At 36.3% G+C, this 25,105-nt stretch overlaps 2 protein-coding genes and 1 pseudogene across 2 annotated transcripts in view; 1 reads left to right on the forward strand and 2 right to left on the reverse strand.

The window, feature by feature from the left end:
- Window positions 1-25,105, reverse strand: part of LOC148947365 (uncharacterized) — a 511,279-nt gene that overhangs the window by 173,146 nt on the left and 313,028 nt on the right. The window lies entirely within an intron of this gene.
- LOC148947367 (uncharacterized) overlaps window positions 8,447-25,105 on the reverse strand; it is a 75,709-nt gene continuing 59,050 nt past the window's right edge. Inside the window, exon 4 of the mRNA XM_089095779.1 lies at window positions 8,447-8,642. Within this exon, the coding sequence (XP_088951905.1) occupies window positions 8,447-8,642 (196 nt within the window). The remainder of the gene's footprint in view (window positions 8,643-25,105) is intronic.
- Window positions 19,626-20,947, forward strand: LOC148947368 (uncharacterized; annotated as a pseudogene).

Below are 25,105 nucleotides of genomic sequence, written 5' to 3' on the forward strand. Positions count from 1 at the left end.
GGATGTAAGAAAACGGTGGAAAAAAACGTCGCAGGCCTCCACGGTCCGCTGGGCCACCCTGCAAGAGCGGTGATTGCCAACGCCATCCGTGGGCCTGCCCACTACAAGATAAGTCTCATTTTGGTTTTTCATTTTTAATTTTGGTTTTTCTTTCTCACACTAATCATGACGTCCTTCAAGCAATTCTTGCTGGCGAAATTTGCAGGCTATCTATTATGGCCTGTACGAATTCTGAAGATTACGAAAATTGTTGGAAAGCGAACTAACTATTTGATCTTTTGTTACGGGGATCATAACGAGCAAATTGTTTCTGAGAATAATCTTGTATCGTACAAGGATAATATTCAAGAGGCTTCTACTAAAACTGCAAATAGTGTGAAACACCCTTTTGAGGAACTTGAGCGTTTTCCCGACATTTACAGGTCTATTTCAAAAGCGTTTGCGGCACTAAAAGTACCGGATCAAGCTGCCGTACTGCCTTGTTCACAGTCTGCTTTATTTGCACGAATTTCCACTACAGAACAGGAGCTAGTGAAAACTAGGGAATCTATAGTTAGAAAGATAACTCGTCAGGTATTTGCCCAGTTCTTCTTGAGTGTAAAATATGGTGTTAAAGATTCATCTGAGACTATAATGAGCAAATTATATAAATCTTTTTTACTATAGCTTAACCCCATAATAGACAGTGCCGAGCGTGAGTTAAAGATGTATTAAATGCAAACCTGCAATCTGGGAAATCAAATTTAAAAAATCGAACTCAAACTAGACGTTTTTTATCAATAAAATATGTTAGACTGTCTTGTTTTCAAGGTTATTAAGCAAACGCCCGGAGCTAACTTGAACATGACTATGCTAAGTGGCCTTTCAACACGTATGGATGTTACTGTTAGATCATCTTGCGACTTATCTGGTGTTTTCCGGCTTAGAATGAATGGGCCTCATACCACCAGTGACAAAGTTGCCCCAGTTTTAGTGCGATTTGTTAGTAAAGAAGTTGCTCGAAAAGTGTTCTTACAGAAGTCTAAACTAGATGGGTCTGAAATCTTTGTGTTGGAATCCCTTACAAAGCGACGTCGCGAACTGCTAAATGCCGCAAGGGATCGCTTTGGTGTTAAAAATGTATGGACCGACCGGGGCAACATACTAGTGAAGCTACCTGGTGAACCGTACGCCCGGAAAATAAGATCCCTTGCTGAATGCGTTTGAATTCGTATTTGTGTTGTTTTCTGTCGTTTTTTCTTCTCTGTACAGCTTTGTTGCCTTTTTTCTTTGTGTTTCTTTTTCGCGATTTTTTCACTGTTATTATTATTAGCATAAACTTTTTTGGTCTCCCGTTTATTTTATTCTTGCTTTTCCTTTTCTTTTGAGGGATTCGTTTTGTTTCGTTTTTTGTTTTAGTCTTTATATTATTATTTTAAAAAAAAATGTATTTGTCTCCTATTTTTTATGTCTTACTTTTTTTTTATTTTTTTTTTATTTATAGAGATATTTTATATTTTTATTTATTTAATTTCGTTGGTTCTTCACTTAATGATTTAATGAGCCGACCTTTTCGTCTAGAAGAGGTTTTATCGGCACCAATAGCAAGAGATGCTGAACCGTGTATGAACCAAGTTAGATTTCAACCGTTAAAAAATAGTGCTTATGTCCAAAGATCGAAGTTAGACCCCGGGGAAGCCGATTCGTTGCGTTTATGTGCCTGGAATTGTCACCTCACTACTGGTTATGAAGATGTGTTGCAATTTCTTTCTGATTCTCAAGGAAAAATTAGTTTTATTGGTATATCTGAAAGTTTTTTTAGTCAGGAACACTCTTTCTCGCTGTACTCTTTTCCAGATTATAATTTGGAGGCTAAAAACCGGACGTCACTTCACAGAGGGGGAATTGCGTGTTTGATTTCAAAGTCATTGACATACCAAGTAAGAAATGATATTGATGTTTGGATAGAGGGTAAGTTTGAAAGTTTTAATATTGATTTAAATTTGGGTAGTAGTAAATTTTTGATTAGTATTGTGTATAAGCCACCGAGCACAAGCTGGGAAGATTTTGAGCGTAGATTTGATCAACTTACGCGTGCGGTGTCTCGGACAGGTTTAGATTTTATTTGTATGGGTGATTTTAACTTTGATCTGTTATCGCTGAATGGAGTGAATCTTGATTTTTGAATTTGATGGTTGCTAATGATCTTTTTCCCCTAGCTAATATTCCAACACAGGTTACGAGTCATTCAGCTACTCTCATTGACAATATTTTTGTTGGTTCGAAGTATCTTGACCGTAGTTATGCTGATGTGGTTCTGTACCCTTGTTCTGACCATTTTCCAGTTCTCGGAACGGTACCTTGTGTCCGCACAGAAAGAAATGAAAGAAAAAAAGTGAAGACTCGATCGTTAAAAAAAGAGAACTTCCAGAGGTTTGTTGATGAGTTAAGCAGCACTGATCTTAGCGAGATTTTGAAGATAAAAGATGACGCTTCTGGGGCATTTGATTGCATGATGGGGATCATACAGCCAATTTATGACAAGACTTGCCCAGTTAAATTTGTGAAACCGCATAAGGATCAACCCAGGAAGCCTTGGATAACTACAGAAATTCTTGAAGCGTCAGATTTAAGAAATCAAGTGTATGTAGATAATTTAAATAGTAGGTGTGTCAAGAAATTGGAAGAGTTTAATATAATACGCAATAAAGTGAACTCAATGAGAAGGAAAGCTAAAAAAGAATATTTTGCTAACCAGCTGAGTTTAAATAAGGATAATGCGAGAGGAACTTGGAAGGTTATAAATGACCTATTGGGAAAGAACAAAGAAGCTCCACCCAATTCGCTGCTGATTCAAGGAGAAGCAGTGAGTGATGAAACGATTATTACTAATAAATTTGCTGAGGTCTTTTCAAGTATTGGTCATAATGTGCAGGCGGTAGGGTTAAGAAATTTTAATAATGATTCTTTGGGGGAAGAAGTTTTTGATGAAATAGGAATTGGGAATAAATTTGAACTTTAACCGTGTTCTTGATATGAAATTCGGAAGGTATTGAAGATAATCAACTCTTATTCAGCAGGGACAAATAAACTTAACTTGAGGGCTTTTAAATCAGTGATGTGTTATTAAATATCATGTCTTATCCACATAATCAATTTTTCCCTGGAAACTGGTGTATTCCCCGATGCGCTTAAAAGGGCAAAAGTCATCCCTCTCCATAAAGGTGGGTCTAAACTAGATATCGAAAATTATAGACCTATATCAATCCTTCCCCTGTTTTCAAAAATATTTGAAAAAAATTGTGCATAAAAGGCTATATGATTACCTTACGAAAACAGGGATGTTAAGTGAAACTCAGTTCGGCTTTAGGAAAGGTCACTCGACGTCGGACGCCGTGCATTCTCCCTGTGATATTGTAAATAGATGCTTTGAACGTGGTGAAATCCCTTTGACTGTTTTTATTGATTTTAGAAAGTCGTTTGATACAGTGGATTTTAAAATTTTACTCAAACGTCTACAGTCCCTTGGAGTTCGTGGTAATTATCTGAAATAGTTTGATATTTTTTTAATTTGAATATATATTAAAGTTGTTTTAAATTATGCATTTTCTTCTCCCTATCAAGTGAAGTGTGGTGTACCTCAGTGATCTGTCTTGGGACCACTTCTGTATCTTGTGTATGTTGATTCAATGCGTTTTTACTTACCGGAGTGTTTTATCACGACTTTCGTGGATGATACTGCTTTGACTATGTCTAGTCGAATGATTGATGATCTATTGTTGAAAGTAAATAGGATTTTAAAGTCATTTTATGTATTTACAAGTTTCAGCCTTTTGTCAGTGAATGTTAAAAAAACTAATTTTATGATTTGTTGGAGAGTTGGTAAGTCTCCGAGTGTTGATGGAGAGATATTTTTTAATGGTAAGCCTTTGTCACAGGTGCATGAGGTGCGTTATTTGGGCTTCCAGCTTGATTGTAATTTGTCTTGGAAGCACCATATTGATCTTGTTGCAGCTAAAGTTGCTAGAGGTCTGGGAATTTTGCGTCGTTTGAAGCATTTTTTACCATTATCAGTTCTTTTATTATTGTATCATAGTATTGTTGCGCCTTATAAGTCTTATGGTTGTGTCATTTGGTCTAGCAATTTTTATGCAAATTTCAAAAGAGTGCAGATTTTACAAAATAAAACAGTACGTCTTCTTGGGAATTATATAGAAGATGTGAATGATACCGCGTCATGTTTTAAAAAATTGAGAGCGCTTAACATTGGTCAGATTCGCGATTACCAAGCTGCTATTTTTGCCTATAGATGTTGGAATGATGTATGTCCTCCAGTTTTTACAAATTTTTTTCGCGTAAATAGTTCGCTCCACAGGTATGCGACTAGAGAGGCGGAAAATTTTACGGTTGAGTATCGAGACACCACACGTGCAAGTTTCGGGATTCGGTATTTGGCTCTGGCTATTTGAAATGATATCCCAGTTGGCGTTCGGGAAGCTGAACACATTGGGTCGTTTAAAGTAAAAATAAAAAAAACAGTTATTGGGAGAGGGGAGGTAATTTATTATTATTGTCATCATTAATGTCTTAATTTTTTTTTTCTTTTATTCGTAGTTTTTGGTATTATTGTTTAAATTGAGAGAGAGTTTTCAGGTCTTTTTTCAGGTCTTTTTTTTTTTTGAGAATTATAATTTTGAGAGGTTGAGAATTAGAGGATTGCAGCCGTCTTTCATCAGGATTTTTGAGCCTTCCCCGGGCGGTTGCTTGTATATAGTTTATTTTGTAATTAGTAGTAAATAAAGCAAGTCAAGTCAAGTCAAGTAAATCTTATATATTGCTTAAAGTATAATCTGAAGTAATGAGTAGGCCCTAATCAACTTCATTTTAAAAAGTTTGTTAAAATTCATTATTTTTTCAACAATTAAATCTTGCATAGCTTGTACTTTCTAGGTTTAAAATAAATATACAAAATAATAAAAATAGGTTTGAATAGACGTTTTTTTGGCAACAGTTGAGGCCTATAATAGTCAGTGATATCCTATCCCGAAGATGAAGGATAAAAATTTTTGAATTCAGTGCAGTAAATCTTAAATATTGCTTGTAGGATAATCTGAGATAATGAGCAACTTCATTTGAAAAAAATTGTCAAAATTAATCATTTTTAAACAACTAAATTTTTGCGGAACTTGTACTTTCTAGGCTTTTAAACAAATGCACAAAATAATAAAAATAGGTTTGAAGACATTAAAGAACATATAAAAGTCAGCGATAATTTATAGAAATGAAAAGAAATCCAGATCACTAAGGTATATGCATTAAAATGAATATTTTCTATTTCTTTGCTAATGCTTCAAGCGCTCAAAAGAAACTCAACTTTCAGAGTATGTAACTGTGTTTCTGAGTACGTTACACAGTATATAAATGTAGGAGATACATAAATACATAAACTAAAAAAGAAACAGGTCCCAAAATAACACAGAAAAATCGGTGAAAATCGCAGAAACAAAGAAAAATTCGAGCAAACGTGAAAACTAATATTAATAAAATTAAAGACATGTACTTAGAGTTAATATCCGAATACCTGTGGACTTTAATTCTTGCGGGGTTTCTCATAGTCCTAACTTTCTCCAGGAGAAACCCTTGTTGGCGGATAAAACAACTTGATATTATAACAGTTAAAAGGTGGGTGATTTTTTCCCCTTTATTTAGCTTTATTTTAACTCCTCCGTCAATCCTTGCGACAGGCAAGTTTGAACTTGTTTTTTTTTTAGCCTTAGGGTTTTCAGAAATACCTTCATCTATTATGCTTAAAAAATCGGTAGACTCTTACAAAAATTCAAAATTATGCTAAGTCTAACCATCGTAACTATAACTAATACTTTGCCTGTATATAACTTATACTTTTCAATAGGGTATAGACCATTCTCATATGTGCTTAGTACTGCTTAGTAATAAAGGACACCTTTTGCCAATATTGAATTTTCAAGCACGACAAACCCCAAAATAAAAATATATTTTACCATTTTGAATCATCTTAGTTCTATTCATAGTCTACCTAAGAACTTCTATTTTTATTTTTAAATATACCTTCAAAGGAAAGCTACATCTTCTTAGGTTGTTTAATGCCACATTTCTAGCATATTCTTTGCTTTTGTTGCCTGGTGCTACCAAAAATGCCTAAATGAATATGGATTTCTTTATGATTTCTTTTAAAGTTAATATCAAACATTAAAAAAAAAACTTAACATTATCACATCCTCTCCACATGCCACAGCATGAACTAAAAAAGACTAAAAAATAATTAAGATTAACCTAAGGATGGGCTTAAGAAACAAATTATAACTACATCATCATGTACTCTGCTACCACTAACTTAATACTTAAGACTCAATTCTTTCATTAACGCAAATCAATCAAGATAAAATTCTAAATTTCATGATTTAATACCATTTTAATTTACTTTAGTTCTTTATTTATTTTTAAAGTATTTATGGCATTGTTAGTCCCTCCTTAATCGGGTCAAACGTTGATATTTAAGTTTCACTGACCTTGGTTCTTATTAAAAAGGAAGTGAACAGTAGGGAGAAAAGTAGTTTAGAGCGATTCATGTCACATAGGGCATCGTATCGACGCTTCAAGTCGCTCGTTTTTTTTTTACAGGGACAAGTAGCAAGCTTGTCGCCAAACCGCCCATTACTGTGCTACAACAATGCTAGAAAAAATCAAAACAGGCTGAATTTTAATTAAACGGAATTACTTACTAAATTAAAGTTCTATCTAGTCTTAAATTCATGAAACTGAAGAACTTGTTTTATTAAAAAAAAAAAAAAAAAATCTTGCGTATTATTAAATATCTGGAGCTAGGACAGCATGCTGAGCATATTCTAATTTAAGACAAAGCATGAAAATTTGCCCATTGTGCCCTTTTGGCACATTTGGTGCTTTACCTTTTGGCTAATCAGCAAAAGTTAGGAAAAGAAAGAAAAAAAGATTAATATGTCAATTTTGTTTTTTATTATCAATTATATGACTTTGCACGACAACGCTAGAAAACGTTGTTGCTGTTTAGTGTTCGTTTTAATTCTCTGTGAAAGAAAACATTAAGGTATGTTTATCATCAGTTTTCCATACTTGTTGGAACAAAGTGGTATATATTTTTTTTTAACGTAAGGTGTCTCTAGGAGAGCAGAACAAATTAGCCCTTTTTTATATACTAGTAAGAGTGTGTTGTCTCAAAACGTACCCCTTCATGTTGGTAACACCTAGGATTATAGCGTGAAGGTATGTTTAATTGGCAACCTGTTTGAAACTTAAACAGGATAGCCCCAAAAGGACATTAATGGTTTCTTTTCAGAAGACATCCAGTTAAGAACTCTTTTTTTATAGTTGGCTAATCACAAGAAGTTGTATTATAGCAGCAAAAAAAAATGCCAGTCGCAAGGATACATTAGAAAATAAAACTGACTCAAAAGACCTGCTGGCAAGAATTATCCAAATAGTTACTGAAAAAGGAAGTTATAAAAAATTAACTTTACCTTACAGTAACGCCTGAGAGTTATCTTGGGTTATCTTGATAACCTCAACTGAAATCTTGATAGTAACTATCTAATCTTGCCTGTCAATGAAAATGAGAGAAACCAATGTGATTGGACTCAACATGTCTCACATTTGAGTATCTTAAATCAGGATTTTTGTGCTTATTTGTCACAAATAGTTTACATTGAGTATTTTGAAATAGTATTTAAATATTTTTAAACATGAGTATTATGTATTATATTTTAAATACTTTTCAAACACATTAAACCGTCATTAAAGCAATATACCCAGCACTGTTTCAACAGATTGATTCCAAAGAGAAACAGAGAGTTTAGTTGAAAAAAAAAATTCGGGCTTGTCTAGATTTATCGTTCAGAATCAGCTAATTCAGGACATTAATTAGCCAGGTTTTAAGCAAATGGAATATTTTAGCTCCAAAGTTTAAAGTACACTTTTTAATTTTAAAGTGTTAAAGTTTGACAGCAATCCTTGTGTTACTCTTAATTTATTTAGTTAAGTTTTGTTTCCAACTTAAAATTTTTCTCTCAATTTCTTTTAAGAGAATATTCTTTCAATATTGAAAAATATATATACCCAGAAAAAAAATGCTATCGTTTCAATGACAATGAACTGAATACCGTCACAAAAGGCTTGTTCCAAGTTTCACTATCAAACTTCACAAATTTTCTTTTTTAATCTTTAAAATAAAATCCTATGCTGTTAATACCCTAATTTTATATCCGTAGCATTATTTGGCTTTGTTTATCCATCTATTTTTGCCCGTCAGGTACCAGTAGAATTTTTATTTTTTACTATTTTTGTTTACTTTTTTTAAGCAAAAGGAATAGAATAGTGCTACAGTCACAATTTGTTGTCAGAATTTTTAGCGCTACTAGTCTCTTGAACACTGGAGTCTCTTTTTTCATTGTAGTCAATAATTGTAATCATCAAAATAAACAGTTTGTGCAGTTTGCGGGGCCTTGCTCCATTTTTTGATAACATCAAAGACAGAGAACGGACAGTCTGGGAACCAACGCCCACATCCTCTAGCTGTTGTATTTCTCATACGACCCAACTTTTCGGCTTCTTGGTAGTCACGAAGAAAATCATTGTCTCCTCGTTTGGGACTACAAAAGAATAAAATTAAGATCCAAATTTGAAACATAGTCCAATACTTATTATAGTTAAGACGATTTTCCATTATAAAACCATAAAAAGTAAGAACACAAAAATAATTTACACAAATTCAAAAGGCTTTCAGGAGTGCTTCTAAGTTGGGATCAAAAGCTAAAAATTGGAGCATACAAAGCGGCAATTAGCTCATTATTAGAGAATGTGAGCTCTCTAAGAAGGGTAACTCAGAAAGCTCCATTGAGCTAATAAACTTATGCAATTGAAAAATACAAAAACAAGTCCAGCACAACAAGGCGTAAAATCACAACGAATCATCTGAAATAAAGCCAGACAGCACATTTCCAGTCAAGAGAAATTCAGAAATATTTTGAAAATACTAAGGAAAGATAGGCTTTGTACAATTGTTTCAGCAAAGACTAGACGGACAAAGTTTTAGATTCCCTCTAAGATAAGCTAATATTAACGTAAATGTCAAATACGAGAATCATCAAGTAATTGCTTGCTAGCCTAAACATTAAGGCAATGTCAAGAAAAAAAAAAAAAAAACACCGAGGTAAAGCCAAAACCGGTTAAAATATAACGGTTGCCGAAATATTAGCATGATGATGCCAAAATATGAATGCAAAATGATGATGGCATCATCATTTGGATGAGGCCTTAGATTTTGCATCACCAATGCAAAATGATGATGCCAAAATATTGGCATCATCAAATAACTGCTCGCTAGCCTTGAAACTAAAGTAATGGCAAAATAAAATAAAAGGCAACCTCAGAATCATCAAATTTGAGAATATCAAACATTAGCATCATGAAGTAACTGCTCACTAATCTTATAACCAAGAAAAGGAATTTGTTCATCAAAGACATATCATTGACAAATCATTCAACCGGTGGAACTAAGATTAAGAGAGACTGTCTTGTGTAAAATATTCTTACTCTGTCCTTGCAGAGTTGTGCAGAATATCATGATCAGCGTCATAACTTTCACATGAATAGCAGGTTAAGTGGAGTTTGAGACGAAACAAACGTAACAAAGTCCTTAGCAAAGCTTAAATCATAGGAAGCGCGCTAGCGCTACCTAAGTAAAGAACGATGTGGACACAAAATGTTTTTTTTTTCCTCTATAACCGGGCACTTCGTATCGAAGGAGTTGTCGTAGAAACTTCAAAAACGGCTCATTTGATTGGAAATTGGAGTGGCTAGTGCCCTTTTTAATAGTCGAAAGTGATTGGAGGGCAACTAGCCCCCCACCCCCCGCCCACCATTCCCCCAAAAACATCCAAAAAAAATTTTGAGATAGCCATTTTTTTAAACGTAGTTGATTTCCCAATAGAAAATATTTTTTTTGAGGAGGAAACTCCCCCACAATCCTCAGAGCAAGTGTTTTAAGTTATGCCCTGGGGGCATATAAGGTTTTTAAAGAAGGCGTTGTCGTAGAGACTTCAAAAAAAGCTCATTCGATTGGAAATTCAATAGTTGAAAGTGATTGGAGGGCAAGTAGCCCCCTCTCCCACGCCAATAATTCCCCCAAACTCCTCCAATAAAAATTTTGAGAGTCATTTTGTTCAGCGTAGTTGATCTCCTGATAGACAACATATTTTTGAGGAGGACACTCCCCCACAACCCTCCGGGCAAGGGTTTTAAGTTATGCCCTGAGGGCATATAAGAACTATGTTGGCACAATGAGCTATTTATTATTTTTTTTACCTTTAGAGCAGGGCACTTCCTATGGAAGGGGTCTAGTGCCCTTTTTAATAGTCAAAAGTGATTGGAAGGCCACTCGACCCCCCCACGTCCATCATTCCCCAGAACACATCCAATCAAAATTTTGAGATAGCCATTTTGTTCAGCGTAGTTGATTTCGAGATAGAAAATATGTTTTTGAGGAGGACACTCCCCCACAACCCTCAGGGCAACAATTATAAGTTATGCCCTGGGGACATATAAGCCATTTTGTAGCCATTTTGTTAAGCGTAGTTGGTTTCCAGATAGAAAATATGTTTTTGAGGAGGACACTCCCCCACAACCCTCAGGGCAAGGGTTTTAAGTTATGCCCTTGGGGCATATAAGGGTTTTGAAGAAGGCGTTGTCGTAGAAACTTCAAAACAGGCTCATTAGATTGGAAATTCAAAGGGCTAGTGCCCTTGTTAATAGTCAAAAGGGATAGGAGGGCAACTAGTCCCCCCACGCGATCATTCCCCCGAACATATCAAATCAAAATTTTGAGATAGCCATTTTGTTCAGCGTAGTTAATTTCCAGATAGAAAATATGTTTTTGAGGAGGACACTCCCCCACAATCCACAGGGCAATGGTTTTAAGGTATGCCCTGGGGGCATATAAGGTTTTTAAAGAAGGCGTTGTCGTAGAGACTTCAAAAAAAGCTCATTCGATTGGAAATGTAATAGTCGAAAGTGATTGCAGGTCAACTAGCCCCCCTCCCCACGCCCCCCATTCCCCCAAACACATCCAATCAAAATTTTGAGATAGCCATTTTGTTCAACGTAGTTGATTTCCCAATAGAAAATATTTTTTTTGAGGAGAAAACTCCCCCACAATCCTCAGAGCAAGTGTTTTAAGTTATGCCCTGGGGGCATATAAGGTTTTTAAAGAAGGCGTTGTCGTAGAGACTTCAAAAAAAGCTCATTCGATTGGAAATTCAATAGTTGAAAGTGATTGGAGGGCAAGTAGCCCCCTCTCCCACGCCAATAATTCCCCCAAACTCCTCCAATAAAAATTTTGAGAGTCATTTTGTTCAGCGTAGTTGATCTCCTGATAGACAACATATTTTTGAGGAGGACACTCCCCCACAACCCTCCGGGCAAGGGTTTTAAGTTATGCCCTGAGGGCATATAAGAACTATGTTGGCACAATGAGCTATTTATTATTTTTTTTTCCTTTAGAGCAGGGCACTTCCTATGGAAGGGGTCTAGTGCCCTTTTTAATAGTCAAAAGTGATTGGAAGGCCACTAGACCCCCCCACGTCCATCATTCCCCTGAACACATCCAATCAAAATTTTGAGATAGCCATTTTGTTCAGCGTAGTTGATTTCGAGATAGAAAATATGTTTTTGAGGAGGACACTCCCCCACAACCCTCAGGGCAACAATTATAAGTTATGCCCTGGGGACATATAAGCCATTTTGTAGCCATTTTGTTAAGCGTAGTTGGTTTCCAGATAGAAAATATGTTTTTGAGGAGGACACTCCCCCACAACCCTCAGGGCAAGGGTTTTAAGTTATGCCCTTGGGGCATATAAGGGTTTTGAAGAAGGCGTTGTCGTAGAAACTTCAAAACAGGCTCATTAGATTGGAAATTCAAAGGGCTAGTGCCCTTGTTAATAGTCAAAAGGGATAGGAGGGCAACTAGTCCCCCCACGCGATCATTCCCCCGAACATATCAAATCAAAATTTTGAGATAGCCATTTTGTTCATCGTAGTTGATTTCCAAATAGAAAATATATTTTTGAGGAGGACACTCCCCGACAACCCTCAGTGCAAGGGTTTTAAGGTATGCCCTGGGGGCATATAAGCTTTTTAAAGAAGGCGTTGTCGTAGAAACTTCAAAAAAAGCTCATTCGATTGGAAATTTAATAGTCGAAAGTGATTGGAGGGCAACTAGCCCCCCCCAGCTCACGCCAATCATTCCCCCAAACACATCCAATAAAAATTTTGAGAGAGTCATTTTGTTCAGCGTAGTTGATCTCCTGATAGAAAATATATTTTTGAGGAGGACACCCTCAGGGCAACGATTATAAGTTATGCCCTGTGGGCATATAAGGTTTTTATTGAAATCTTTGTCGTAGAAACTTGAAAAAGCGCTCATTAGATTTGAAATTCAAAGAGTTAGCACCCTTTATAATAGTCGAATGTGATTTGAGGGCAACTAACACCAGTTTCACGCCCACCTTTTTCCAAAACACATCCAATCAAAATTTCTAGATAGCCATTTCGTTCAACGTAGTTGAAAATTTTGGAAATTATATATTTATACATGACAACCCCTCCCCCCAGAGACCTCAGGGCAAGGGTTGTAAGTTATGCCCTGGGGGCATATAAAGTCTTTATTGAAAACGTTGTCGTAGAAAGTTCAAAAGGGATAATTCAATTGGAAATTGAAAGGGCTAGTTTCTTTTTTTAATAGTTGAAAGTGACTGGATAGCAACTAACGCCCCTCTCACGCCCACCATTTTTCCAAACACATCCAATCAAAATTTTCAGATTTCCATTTTGTTCAACGTAGTTAAAAGTTCTGGAAATTAGGTCTTTTAGGATGATAACCCCCTAAGAGCCCTCAGTGCAAGGGTTGTAATATATGCCCTGGGGGCATATAAAGTTTTTATTGAAAGCGTTGTCGCAGAAAGTTCAAAAGGGATAATTCAATTGGAAATTGAAAGGGCTAGTTTATTTTTTTAATAGTTGAAGGTGACTGGATAGCGACTGACCATTTTTCACGCCCACCATTTTTCCAAACACATCCAATCAAAATTTTCAGATATCCATTTTGTTCAATGTAGTTGAAAGTTCTGGAAATTAGGTCTTTTAGGATGATAACCCCCTAAGAGCCCTCAGTGTAAGGGTTGTAATTTATGCCCTGGGGGCATATAAGGATTTTATTGAAAGCGTTTTCGTAAAAACTTCAAAAGGGCTCATTCAATTGGAAATTGAAAGGGCTAGTGCCTTTTTTAATAGTTGAAAGTGATTGGATAGCGACTAACTCCCCACTCAAGCCCACCATTTTCCAAAACACATCCAATCAAAATTTTGAGATATCCATTTTGTTTAACGTTGTTGAACGTTCTGGAAATTAGGTCCCCCACAACCCTCAGGGTAAGGATTTTAAGCTATGCCCTGGGGGCATAAGAGAATGATGTTGGCACAATGCATTATTTATTAATTTTAACCTTTAAAGCAGGGTACTTCGTATCGAAGAAGTTGTCGTATAAACTTCGAAAAGGGATAATTCAATTGGAAATTGGTGTGGCTTGAGCACTTTTTAATAGTCGAAAGTGATTGGAAGGCAACTAACACCCCTTCCACGCCCACCTTTTCCCGAATCACATCCCATCAAATTTTTGAGATAGCCATTTTGTTCAGTGTAGTTGATTTCCACATAGAAATTATGTTTTTGAGGACATTCCCCCACAGCCCTTAGGACAAGGGTTGTCAGTTATGCCATGGGGGCATATAAGGTTTTTATTGAAATCTTTGTCGTAAAAACTTAGAAAAGGGCTCATTTAATTGGAAATTCAAAGGGCTAGCGCCCTTTTTAATAGTCAAAAGTGATTGGAGGGAAACTAAACCCCCTCTCACGCTCAAATTTTCTCCATCCAATGACATCCAATCAATATTTTAGATAGCCATTTTATTCAACGTAGTTGAAAGTTTCGGAAATTAGGTCTTTAAGGATGAAAACCCCTCCCCCCCCCCACAGCCCTCCGGGCAAGGGTTGTAAGTTATGTCCTGGGGGTATATAAGGTTTTTATTGAAAGCGTAAAAACTACAAAAGGGCTCATTCAATTGGAAATTGAAAGGGCTAGTGCCTTTTTAATAGTTGAAAGTGATTGGATAGAGACTAACGCCCCTCTCACGCCCACCATTTCCCAAAACACATCCAATCAAAATTTTGAGATATCCATTTTGTTCAACGTAGTTGAACGTTCTTGAAATTAGGTCTTTTAGGATGATAACCCCCTCAGAGCCCTTAGTTGAAGGGTTTTAAGTTATGCCCTGGGGCATATAAAGTTTATATAGAAAATTGTTATAGAAATTTCAAAAAGGGCTCATTGATTGGAAATTGAAATTGCCCTTTCTAATAGTCAAAAGTGAGAAGAGGGTAATTAACCCTCCTCCTACGCTCACCATTTTCCCAGAAACATTCAATCAAAGTTTAGAGATAGCTATTTTGTTCAACGCAGTTGAAAGTTCTGGAAATTATGTATTTAAGGATGACAAACCCCCCAGAGCCCAAAAGGCAAAGGTTTTAAGTACTGCCCTGGGAGCATATAAGGTTTTTATAGATAGAGTTGTCGTAAAACTTCAAAAGGGGCTCATTCAATTCGAAATTGAGAGGGCTACTGTCCTTTGTAATAGCCGAAAGTGATTTGAGGATAACTAATCCCCTCTCACGCCAACCATTCATCCAAACACATCCAATCAAAATTTTCAGATATCCATTTTGCTCAACGTAGTAGAAAGTTCTGGAAATTAGGTCTTTGAGAATGATACCCCCATAGCACTCAGGGCAAGGGTTGTAAGTTATGCCCTGGGCTTTATAAGATTTTGTTGAAAATTTTGTCGTAGAAACTTCAAAAGGGCTCATTTGATTGGAATTTTGAAGGGATAGGGCCATTTTTAATAGTTGAAAGTGATTGGAGAGCGACTACCGCCCCTCTCACCCCCACCATTTCCCCAAACATATCCAACCAAAATTTTGAGATAGCCATTTTGTTTAACGTTGTTGAAAGTTCTGGATATTCGGTCTTAGAGGATGACAACTACCCTAACAGACCTAAGGTAATGGTTGTAATTTATGCCCTGGGGGCATATAAGGTGTTTATAGAAAACGTTGTCGTTTCCAAAAGGGCTCATGTGATTAAAAATCGAAAGGCCTAGTGCCCTTTTTAATAGTCGAAAGTGATTGGAAGGCTGGACATTTTTATAGTAAAGATCGATGTGGGTATAATGTAATATTTTTTGTTGTTGTTGTTTAGACCAGGGCACTTCGTATCGAAAGAGTTGTCGTGGGAACTTCGAAAAGAGCTTATTCAATTGAAAATAGAAAGGGCGGATGACCTTTTTAATAGTCAAAAGTGATTGGAGGGCAACTAATCCCCTTCCAAACCCACCCTCCCACTCCCACTCTCCTAATTTCCCATTATGTTTAAAAACTAGATATTGCCTTAAAATTAAATCAAAATGCACTTTGATAATTCTAATTCCCAATAAGGCATCTCAGCAGTATCCCAAGAATGACTGAGGGTATTATGTTCAAACTTTCGGGGCTACTTCTGCTTTTAAAATTTAACCAAATAAATATAGCGTAAGTGTATCCAAGCTATCAAAGAAAGTAAACAGATTTGTTTTGCGAATCGTATCAAGTTTTCCGTTTCAGGTCAACTAGAGGAGGTATGAAACTAAATTTAACAGTACCATTTTTTCCATATTTTTAAAAGGGTGTATATTGCAAAAATGGCTGAAATTTTTTTTTCCAGCATACAAATAGCAGGCCAAACTATAAAGTCTTAAAAAACAAAAAGATTTAAAGTATTATTTTCTTAATCCCTGAAAATACTATCTCAATATAAAACGAACAGAAATTAATTAAAAAAAATTTTTCCACAAAATAAATTTTTCAAAGAAAAGTAAAGCACTCCATTTAACAAAAAATGAGCAAAAATAAAATCAAATAATCTACCAAGCGTGAAACTACCACAAATCGTCATTGATAAATAAATGAAACCCAAAACGAACAGAAATTACAATAGTTAACCGAGTCAAACTCAAAACGAGCAGAAATTAACATAAGTTGGGCGCGAAACCCTCAAGACTGCCCAAGGCCAGAGCAAAATTTGTATTTTTCTGAAAAAATACAAATGAATGTGCATTCTCAGTTTATTATAAATATACTGAAATTTAGTAATCAAAATGTTATTAATATTTGATTTATTAAAGTTGTAAAAGTAAAAACATATATATTTTTTCAGTAAAGTGCAAATTTTTTTCTGGCCTTGGGAATGCATAGGAGTTTTGCACCCAACTTATGTTAATTTCTGCCCGTTTTGAGTTTGACTCGGTTTATTATTGTAGTTTCTGTTCGTTTTGGTTTCATTTATTTATCGATGCTGATTTGTGGTAGTTTCACGCTTGGTAGATTTTTTTACTTTATTTTTGCTAATTTTTGTTAAATGGAGTTCTTTACTTTTCTTTGAAAAACTTATTTTGTGGAAAAAGTCTTTTCAATCAATCATAGGCAACGCGCTAGCGCTGCCTAAGTAAAGAACGACGTGGGTACAATGTGTTGTTTTTTGGTTCTCCATACCCGGGCACTTCGTATCGAAGGAGTTGTCACAGAAACTTCGAAAAGGGCTCATTCGATTTGGAATTGCATTGGCTAGTACCCTTTTTAATTGTCGAAAGTGATTAGAGGGCAACTAGCCCCCCCCACACTCATCATTCCCCCAAATACAGCCAACCAAAATTTTGAGATAACCATTTTGTTCAGCATAGTTGATTTCCAGATAGAAAATATGCTTTTGAGAAGGAAACTCCCCAACAACCCTCAGGAAAAGGGTTTTAAGTTATGCCCTGGGGGCATATAAGGTTTTTATGGAAGGCGTTGTCGTAGAAACTTCAAAACAGGCTCATTCGATTGGAAATTCGAAGGGCTAGTAAACTTTTTAATAGTCGAAAGTGATTGATGGGCAACTAGCCCCCCCCATGCCCCTCATTCCCCCAAATACATCCACTCAAAATTTTGAGATAGCCATTTTGTTCAGCGTAGTTGTTTTCCAGATAGAAAATATGTTTTTGATGAGGAGACTCCCCCGCATCCCTCAGGGCTAGGGATTTAAGCTATGCCCTGGGGGCATATAAGGTTTTTATAGAAGGCGTTGTCGTAGAAACTTCAAAACAGGCTCATTCAATTGAAAATTTAAAGGGCTAGAGCCCTTTTTAATAGTCGAAAGTGATTGGAGGAAAACTACCCCCCCCCCACGCTCATCATTCCCAAAAACACATCCAATCAAAATTTTTAGATAGCCATTTTGTTCAGCGTAGTTGTTTTCCAGATATAAAATATGATTTTGAGGAGGACACTCCCTCACAACCCTCAGGGCAAGGGTTTTACGTTATGGCCTGGGGGCATATAAGGTTTTTTATAGAAGGTGTTGTCGTAGAAACTTAAAAACAGGCTCATTCGATTGGAAATTTAAAGGGCTAGTACCCTTTTTAATAGTCGAAAGTGATTGGATAGCGACTAACGCCCCTCTCACGCCCGCCATTTTCCCAAACACATCGAATTAAAATTTTGAGATATCCAATTTGTTTAATGTAGTTGAAAGTTCTGGAAATTAAGTCTTTTCGTATGATAACCCCCTCAGAGCCCTTAGTGCAAGGGTTGTAAGTTATATCCTGGGGCATATAAATATTTTATTGAAAGCCTTGTCGTAGAAACTTCAAAAGGGCTCATTCAATTGGAAATTGAGAGGGCTAGTGCCTTTTTTAATAGTTGAAAGTGGTTGGATAGCAACTAACGCCCCTGTCACGCCCACCATTTTCCAAAACACATCCAATCAAAATTTTGAAATATCCATTTTGTTCAACGTAGTTGAACCTTCTGTAAATTAGGTCTTTTAGGATGATAACTCCCTCAGAGCCCTCAGTGCAAGGGTTGTAAGTTATGCCCTGGGTGCATATAAGGTTTATATAGAAATTTGTTGTATAAATCATAGGCAGCGCGATCACGCTGCCTAAGTAAAGAACGGGGACACTCGAGAACGAGACAAGAAACGGGGGCTAAGTAAAGAGGAGGACAATCCCCCACAACCCTCAGGGCAAGGGTTTTAAGTTATGCCCTGGGGGCATATAAGAACAATGTTGGTACAGTGTATAATTTATTAATTTTTCCCATTAGAGCAGGGCACTTCGTATCGAAGAAGTTGTCGTAGAAACTTCGAAAAGCGATCAATCAACTGGAGATTGGACTGGCTTGTGCCCTTTTTAATATTCGAAACTGATTAGAAGGTGACTAACACCCCTTCCAAGCCCACCATTTCCCTAAACACATCCAATCAAAATTTTGAGATAGCCATTTTGTTCAGCGTAGTTGATTGCCAGATAGAAATTATGCTCTTGAGGACAGTCCCCCACAGCCCTTAGGGCAAGGGTTGTAGGTTATGCCCTGGGGCATATAAGGTTTTTTTTATAGAAGGCGTTGTCGTAGAAACTTTTAAAAAGGCTTATTCGATTTGAAATTCAATGGGCTACTGCCCCTTTTAATAGTCGAAAGTGATCAGAGGGCAACTAACCCGCCTCTCACGGCCACCTTTTCCCCAAACACTTCTAATAAAAACATTGAGATAGCCATTTTATTCAACGTAGTTTTAAGTTCTGGAAACTAGGTCTTTGAGAATGACAACCCCCCACAGCCCTCAGGGCAAGGGTTACAAATATTGCCCTGGGGTCGTATAAGGTTTTTATTGAAAGCGTAGAACCTTCAAAAGGGCTCATTCAATTGGAAATTGAAAGGGCTAGTGCCTTTTTTAATAGTTGAAAGTGGTTGGAGAGCGACTAATGCTCCTTTCACGCCCACCATTTTCCCAAACACATCCAATAAAGATTTTGAGATAGCCTTTTTGTTCCACGCATTTCAAAGTTCAGGAAATTATACCTTTGAGCAGGATACTCCCCCCACAGTCTTCAGGATAACGGTTTTAAGTTATGCCCTAGGAGAATATTGGGTTTTTATAGAAAAGTTTGTCGTAAAAACTTGAAAAGGGGCTCATTCGATCGGAAATTTAAAGGGCTAGTGCACTTTTTAATAGTCGAAAGTGATTTGAAGGCAACTAACCCCCCTCTCACGCCCATCTTTTCTAAAAACACATTCAATCAATATTTTAGATATCCCTTTTATTCAACGTAGTTGAAAGTTTTGGAAATTAGGTCTTTAAGGATGACAACCCTTCCCCCCCCACAGTCCTCAGGACAAGGATTGTAAGTTATGTCTTGGGGGCGTATAAGGTTTTTATTGAAAGCGTGGAAACATCAAAAGTGCTCATTCAATTGGAAATTGAAAGGGCTAGTTCCTTCTTTAATAGTTGAAAGTGTTTGGGGAGCGACTAGTGGCCCTCTCACGCCCACCATTTTCCCAAACACATCCAATCAAAATTTTGAGAAACCAATTTTGTTCAACGTAGTTGAAAGTTCTTGAAATTAGGTTCAAACATGTTCAAACTTTCGGGGCTGCTTCTGCTCTTAAAGTTTAATTAAATCAAAATATCGCAAGTGTATCCAAGCTATTAAAGAATATAAACAGATTTTTTTGCGAATGGTATCAAGTTTTCCATTTTAGGTCAACTAGAGGAGGGATGAAACTAAATTCTACTCCAAAAGGAGCGCCTTAGCTCCGCCTTCGAGTTCAACTGAGATAGACCTTCGCAATCGCCTCGATTGACCAAAACAAACCCAGTTGACGTTAGCATTCGCTTTGATTCAGACCAAATTAAATAATGAGTGATAGTGAGTTAGTGATTGGATTGTTGGACAATTTAGTCGATGAATATTATGATCGTGAGAGGCGTGGCAGGCAATATAAAGCTCATTCGCGTCGCAGAATACTCTCAATTGAGAGTGATAGCGATCAAACAAATGGCTCTCGGAGCCCAGAGTTTCAAACTCGTGCTCGGTATGGCTCTCGGAGCCCTGAAATTAGTTCTAGGAACAAAAAATCTTGCTCTCGGAGCCCCACAAAAATCCATGACACAAAGCGCAAAGCTTCTCCGGAAAAACACAAAGGTAAAAGATTAAAAGAAAACACGTCAAATGACGATCTATTCAAAAAGATTTCTGACGAACGTTCTGGTACCAAACAGGGTCCTAAGATCCATAAGAAACTTGCCAAATTTGCAAATAGAGCTTTTTCTGAGCCTTTGGAATTAGTGAAACTAAAGAGTTATTTGAGCACCACCCTAGACCTGGGAATACCGAAAAAATTGGTCCACCAAAGGTGACTAGTGAAATCTGGGCTAGTCTCTCATCACAGGCTTAACAGAGGGATACTAAGGCCCTTCAAGTGCAGCGGACAATTGCCCACTCAACATTTATTGTGTTTTAGAGGCAGAAAATGCGATTCTTGAGACAGAAAATGAGGATATTAAAGAAAAAGTTGTCAAAAACCTTACAGATGCAGATCACATGCTTGGCCTCACCAATTACGATCTAAGTTTAAAAAGACGTCATGCAATGAAATTTGAATTGAGCCCAGATCCCACTGTAGCATCAGCTTTATGTGCCCCTGAAGTCAAAGTCACGGAGTATCTTTTTGGCAAAGATATTGCCAAAACAACATCTAAAGCTAAATCCGTGGCGGATTTGAAAAAATCTTTTGGACAACCAAAAAACGTGCAAGGGGGGCCTACCGTTATCGCCGATGGCAGAACGAGGCCCCCCGTCCAAATTATCGCAGAAAGCAGGGCCAGGACAGTCAAGAGAGGTCCAAATTCCAGAATTTCCAGAAAAGGGATCGCAAATAGCTGGTATGTACTATTTATCATACCCCGACCTTGATTTTTATGATTTTGTTGTTAATTTCAATAGACAGTCACAACATTTTGCTGATAACTTTAAAGCTGGGAGAATTAGTAAGTACATCTCAGAATGGCAGTCAATAACCAGTGATTTGAATATTTTGAATATTGTGGCCTCAAGCTATAAGATTGAATTTGAGAAAACACCACTAAAAGCATTGAAAACAAAAAACAAAAGTTTTACGTTTGAAGAAATTGAGGCTGTAAGAAAGGAAGTTGATATTTTATTTCATTTAGGTGTTATTGTTAAAGTACCCGAATTCAGAATAAAGAAAATACGTTGTATTTCTACCGTTTTTAAAGTCCCAAAGAAAGATGGGTCTACCCGGTTTATTCTTAACCTTAAAAATTTAAATAAAAACCTTAAATATTACCATTTTAAAATGGAAAGTGTTCATTCTGCGGTTTTTTTGATGGCAAAAAATTGTTATATGGCCTCTATTGACCTAGTCGATTTTTATTACTAATTCCCAGTTGATTTTTAATATAAAATTTTGCTTTTTTTCAAATTTTAACTTTTTTATTAGTTTAATTAAATTCCAAATTGATTATAATAGGCCCCGAGGGTTATTAAGAAACTTATGAAACCTGTTATTTCTCTCCTTCGAAGAAAGGGGTATTTGTCAGTTACGTATTTAGACGATTTTCTCCTTTTGGGAAGGTCATATTTAGAGTGTCAAAATAATGTTTATGAAACAGCGAAATTACTGTCAGAACTGTGGTTTTTGATCCCCCCGGGAAAGTCAGTTCTCATTCCAAGCCAACAAATAGGATTTCTGGGCTTTTTGTTAGATTCGCGATCAATGCGTATTTTCCTGCCGGAAAGAAAAATTAAAAAAGTTATACATTTGGTTTCAAAAATTCTTAGTCAAAAATTGACTACGATTCAAGAATTGGCTGAAACTCTTGGCGTTCTTGTTTCAACATTTCCAGCAGTAGAATTAGGGCCCTTATATTACCGAAAAGCGGAATCGTTGAAAACTCAAGCATTAAGGTACGCGAAGGGTAATTTTTCGGCAAGGATAATTTTAACATCCGATGTAAATTCGGAACTACAATGGTGGTTCGATATTGCCAATCATGCTTCTAAGACAATTGAGTCTAGATAAATTGACAAATATTTGTGTAGTGATGCGTCGAAACTAGGTTGGGCACTCGTGGATGAATGTTCCATGAAAACGGCCATAGGTGAATGGTCCTCAGAAGAGAAGAGATTGGTTATCAATGTCTTAGAAACGAAGGCCGTCTATCTGGGATTAAAATGTTTTGCCCATAATATTAAAGGCATGCATGTTTGGCTGCGTTCTGACGATATAACCACAGTAGCTTATATAAATAAAATGGGAGGATCAAAATCTAAATTTTGTAATTATTTCGCAAATAAGGTCTGGCAGGTAGTACTGCAGGGCAAATGATGGATATCTGCAGAACATGTGCCTGGGGTTGCTGATATTGCGGATAAGGCATCACGAAAATTTGATAATGAAAAGGAATGGAAATTGGATTCTGAAATATTTAATATTTTGAATTTTTTGGTATGTCAGTGAGTAGATATTGATTTGTTTGTGACTAGATTAAATTTTCAGATTTAACCATTTGTTTCTTGGAAACCAGATCCAGAATGTTTTTTCGTAGATGAATTTGCAATGAATTGGAAGCATTATTTCTTTTATGCATTCCCCCCATTCAGTTTACTTCTGAGGATCCTTCAGAAGGTGGAAACAGATCAGGCCACTGGTATTTTGATCTTTCCAAATTGGACCACACAAATATGGTATCCCTTACTATTAAAGCTTTGAATAGGAAGTCCAATATTTCTACCAAATGATAATTTTACTTTGTCTCTCCCACAGAAACCGACCTTGCACCATCCATTGTCCAAGACGTTACACCTAGCGGCTTGCGTTGTCTCCGGCACGGGCTTAACCACCAAGGATACTCTCCCTCTACAGTCGATATTATCATGGATGGGTGGCGGGATTCAACTAAGCGCCAGTTCAAAGTTTACATTGAAAAATGGATCGACTTTTGTGGAAGAAACACAATCCAGGCCTTGGAGGCAACTCTACCGGAAACTTTGACATTTCTTACGGAACTTTTTCACTCAGGTGTTGGATACAGTGCTATTAATACTGCGAGGAGTGCTTTATCGGCAATTTTACAAAGCCTTCAGTTAGGCAGTAATCACATCACTAAGAAGTTCATGCGAAGTGTCTTTAATAGAAGGCCTAGTCTACCAAGATTTATAGTATTTTGGATGTAAAATATGCTTTTGGTCTCTTTAGAATGCCATCTTGGGATATCAAAAATCCTCAATTACAGACACTACCACAAAAACTAACAGTTTTATATATTTTATCTTCTTGTGAAAGAGTTTAGTTTTTGACCAATTTATCTCTTAGTAATATGGTACATAATGAAGATAGAAGTTTTGATTTTCAAATCAATGTATTGTTAAAAAAATCGAAACCAGGCAACAACAAATCAATAGTTAAATTTCGACCTTTTCAAGAGTCGTCCCTGTGTCCGGCAACGCACCTAGCTAGGTATATTAGAATGACATCATATCCAAATAGAAACGACGCACTTTTTCTTACATATCGTAAGCCTCATACTGCTGCGTCCAAGTCATCTATTTCTAGATGGATAAAAGAAGTTTTATTTCTTGCAGGTATAGATATCAGTGTTTATGGTGTTCATAGCACACGGTCTGCCTCAACGTCCCACCTTAAAGCAAGAGGAATTGATGTAGATCAAATCATAAAATATGTAGGCTGGACAAATGCCAAAATGTTTGCAAGGTTTTATAATAAACCAATTGAAAGTGGTCAGCAGTTATCTGTCTTTTGAATTTATTCACTGTAATTTGTTATATTTGAAATATCTTCCTATAAATGAATTTTTGTAAAACAGCCTCTTTTAATGAATAGGGCTATTATTCATCATTAGTGTTGGTATAGCTCATGCTGAACTTTAAAATCTCAGTTGAACTCGAAGGCGGAGCTAAGGCACTCCTTTTGGAGTAGAATTGATAAATTAAACGAACAATTACCAAGTTTGAAGTTTGATTGTAATTTTGCTCCAAAGAAGGAGCGCCAGCGTAGCTGAGAGTTCAACTGCCCTCCCAATTTCCCTTCCCGTTGAACTCTCAGCGTTTCATCATGAGCTTAACCACCCCATATTATAAAGACTTTAAAATACAGGGTTTGTTTTGGTCAATTGAGGCGATTGCAAAGGTCTATCTCAGTTGAACTCTCAGCTACGCTGCCGCTCCTTCTTTGGAGTAGAATTACAATCAAACTTCAAACTTGGTAAGTTTTTGTTTAATTTATCAATTAAACACTACTATTTGTGTCCAGATTTTTAAGAGGGTGTTTGTTGTTAAAAACTGCTGAAATTTTTCTCCAGCAAACAAATATCAGGCCAAACTATAAATTCTTAAAAAAACGAAAAGATTTAAAGTATTATTTTCTTTTTCTCTGAAAAACTATGTAAATATAAAACGAACAGAAATTAATTAAAAAAAAACTTTTTCCACAAAAAGTTTTTCAAAGATAAGGAAAGAACTTCATTAAACAAAACATGAGCAAGAATAAAATCAAATAATCTACCAAGCATGAAACTACCACAAATCAGCATCGATAAATAAATGAAACCCAACACGAATAAAAATTACAATAAATAACCGAGTCAAACTCAAAACGAGCAGAAATTAACATAAATTGGGCTCCAAACCTCTATGCCTTCCCAAGGCCAGAACATAATTTGCACTTTACTGAAAAAAATACAAATGAATGTGCATTGTCAGTTTAATATACATATACTAATATGTAGTAATCAAAATGTTAGTATTATTTTATTTATTAAAATTATAAAAGTAAAAACATTTATTTTTTTTCAGTAAAGTGCAAGTTATGTTCTTGCCTTAGGAAGGCATAGAGGTTTTGAGCCCAACTTACGTTAATTTCTGCTCTTTTGATTTTGACTCGGTTATTTATTGTAATTTTTTTTTCGTTTTGGGTTTCATTTATTAATCGATGCTGATTTGTTGTAGTTTCATGCCTGGTAAATTATTTGATTTTATTTTTGCTCATGTATTGTTTAATGGAGTTCTTCACTTATCTTTAAAAAACTCATTTTGTTGAAAAAGTTTT

Source organism: Artemia sp. Qi Xiang Cuo, chromosome 10, assembly GCF_049724085.1.
Source record: "Artemia sp. Qi Xiang Cuo chromosome 10, ASM4972408v1, whole genome shotgun sequence".
NCBI lineage: Eukaryota > Metazoa > Arthropoda > Branchiopoda > Anostraca > Artemiidae > Artemia > Artemia sp. Qi Xiang Cuo.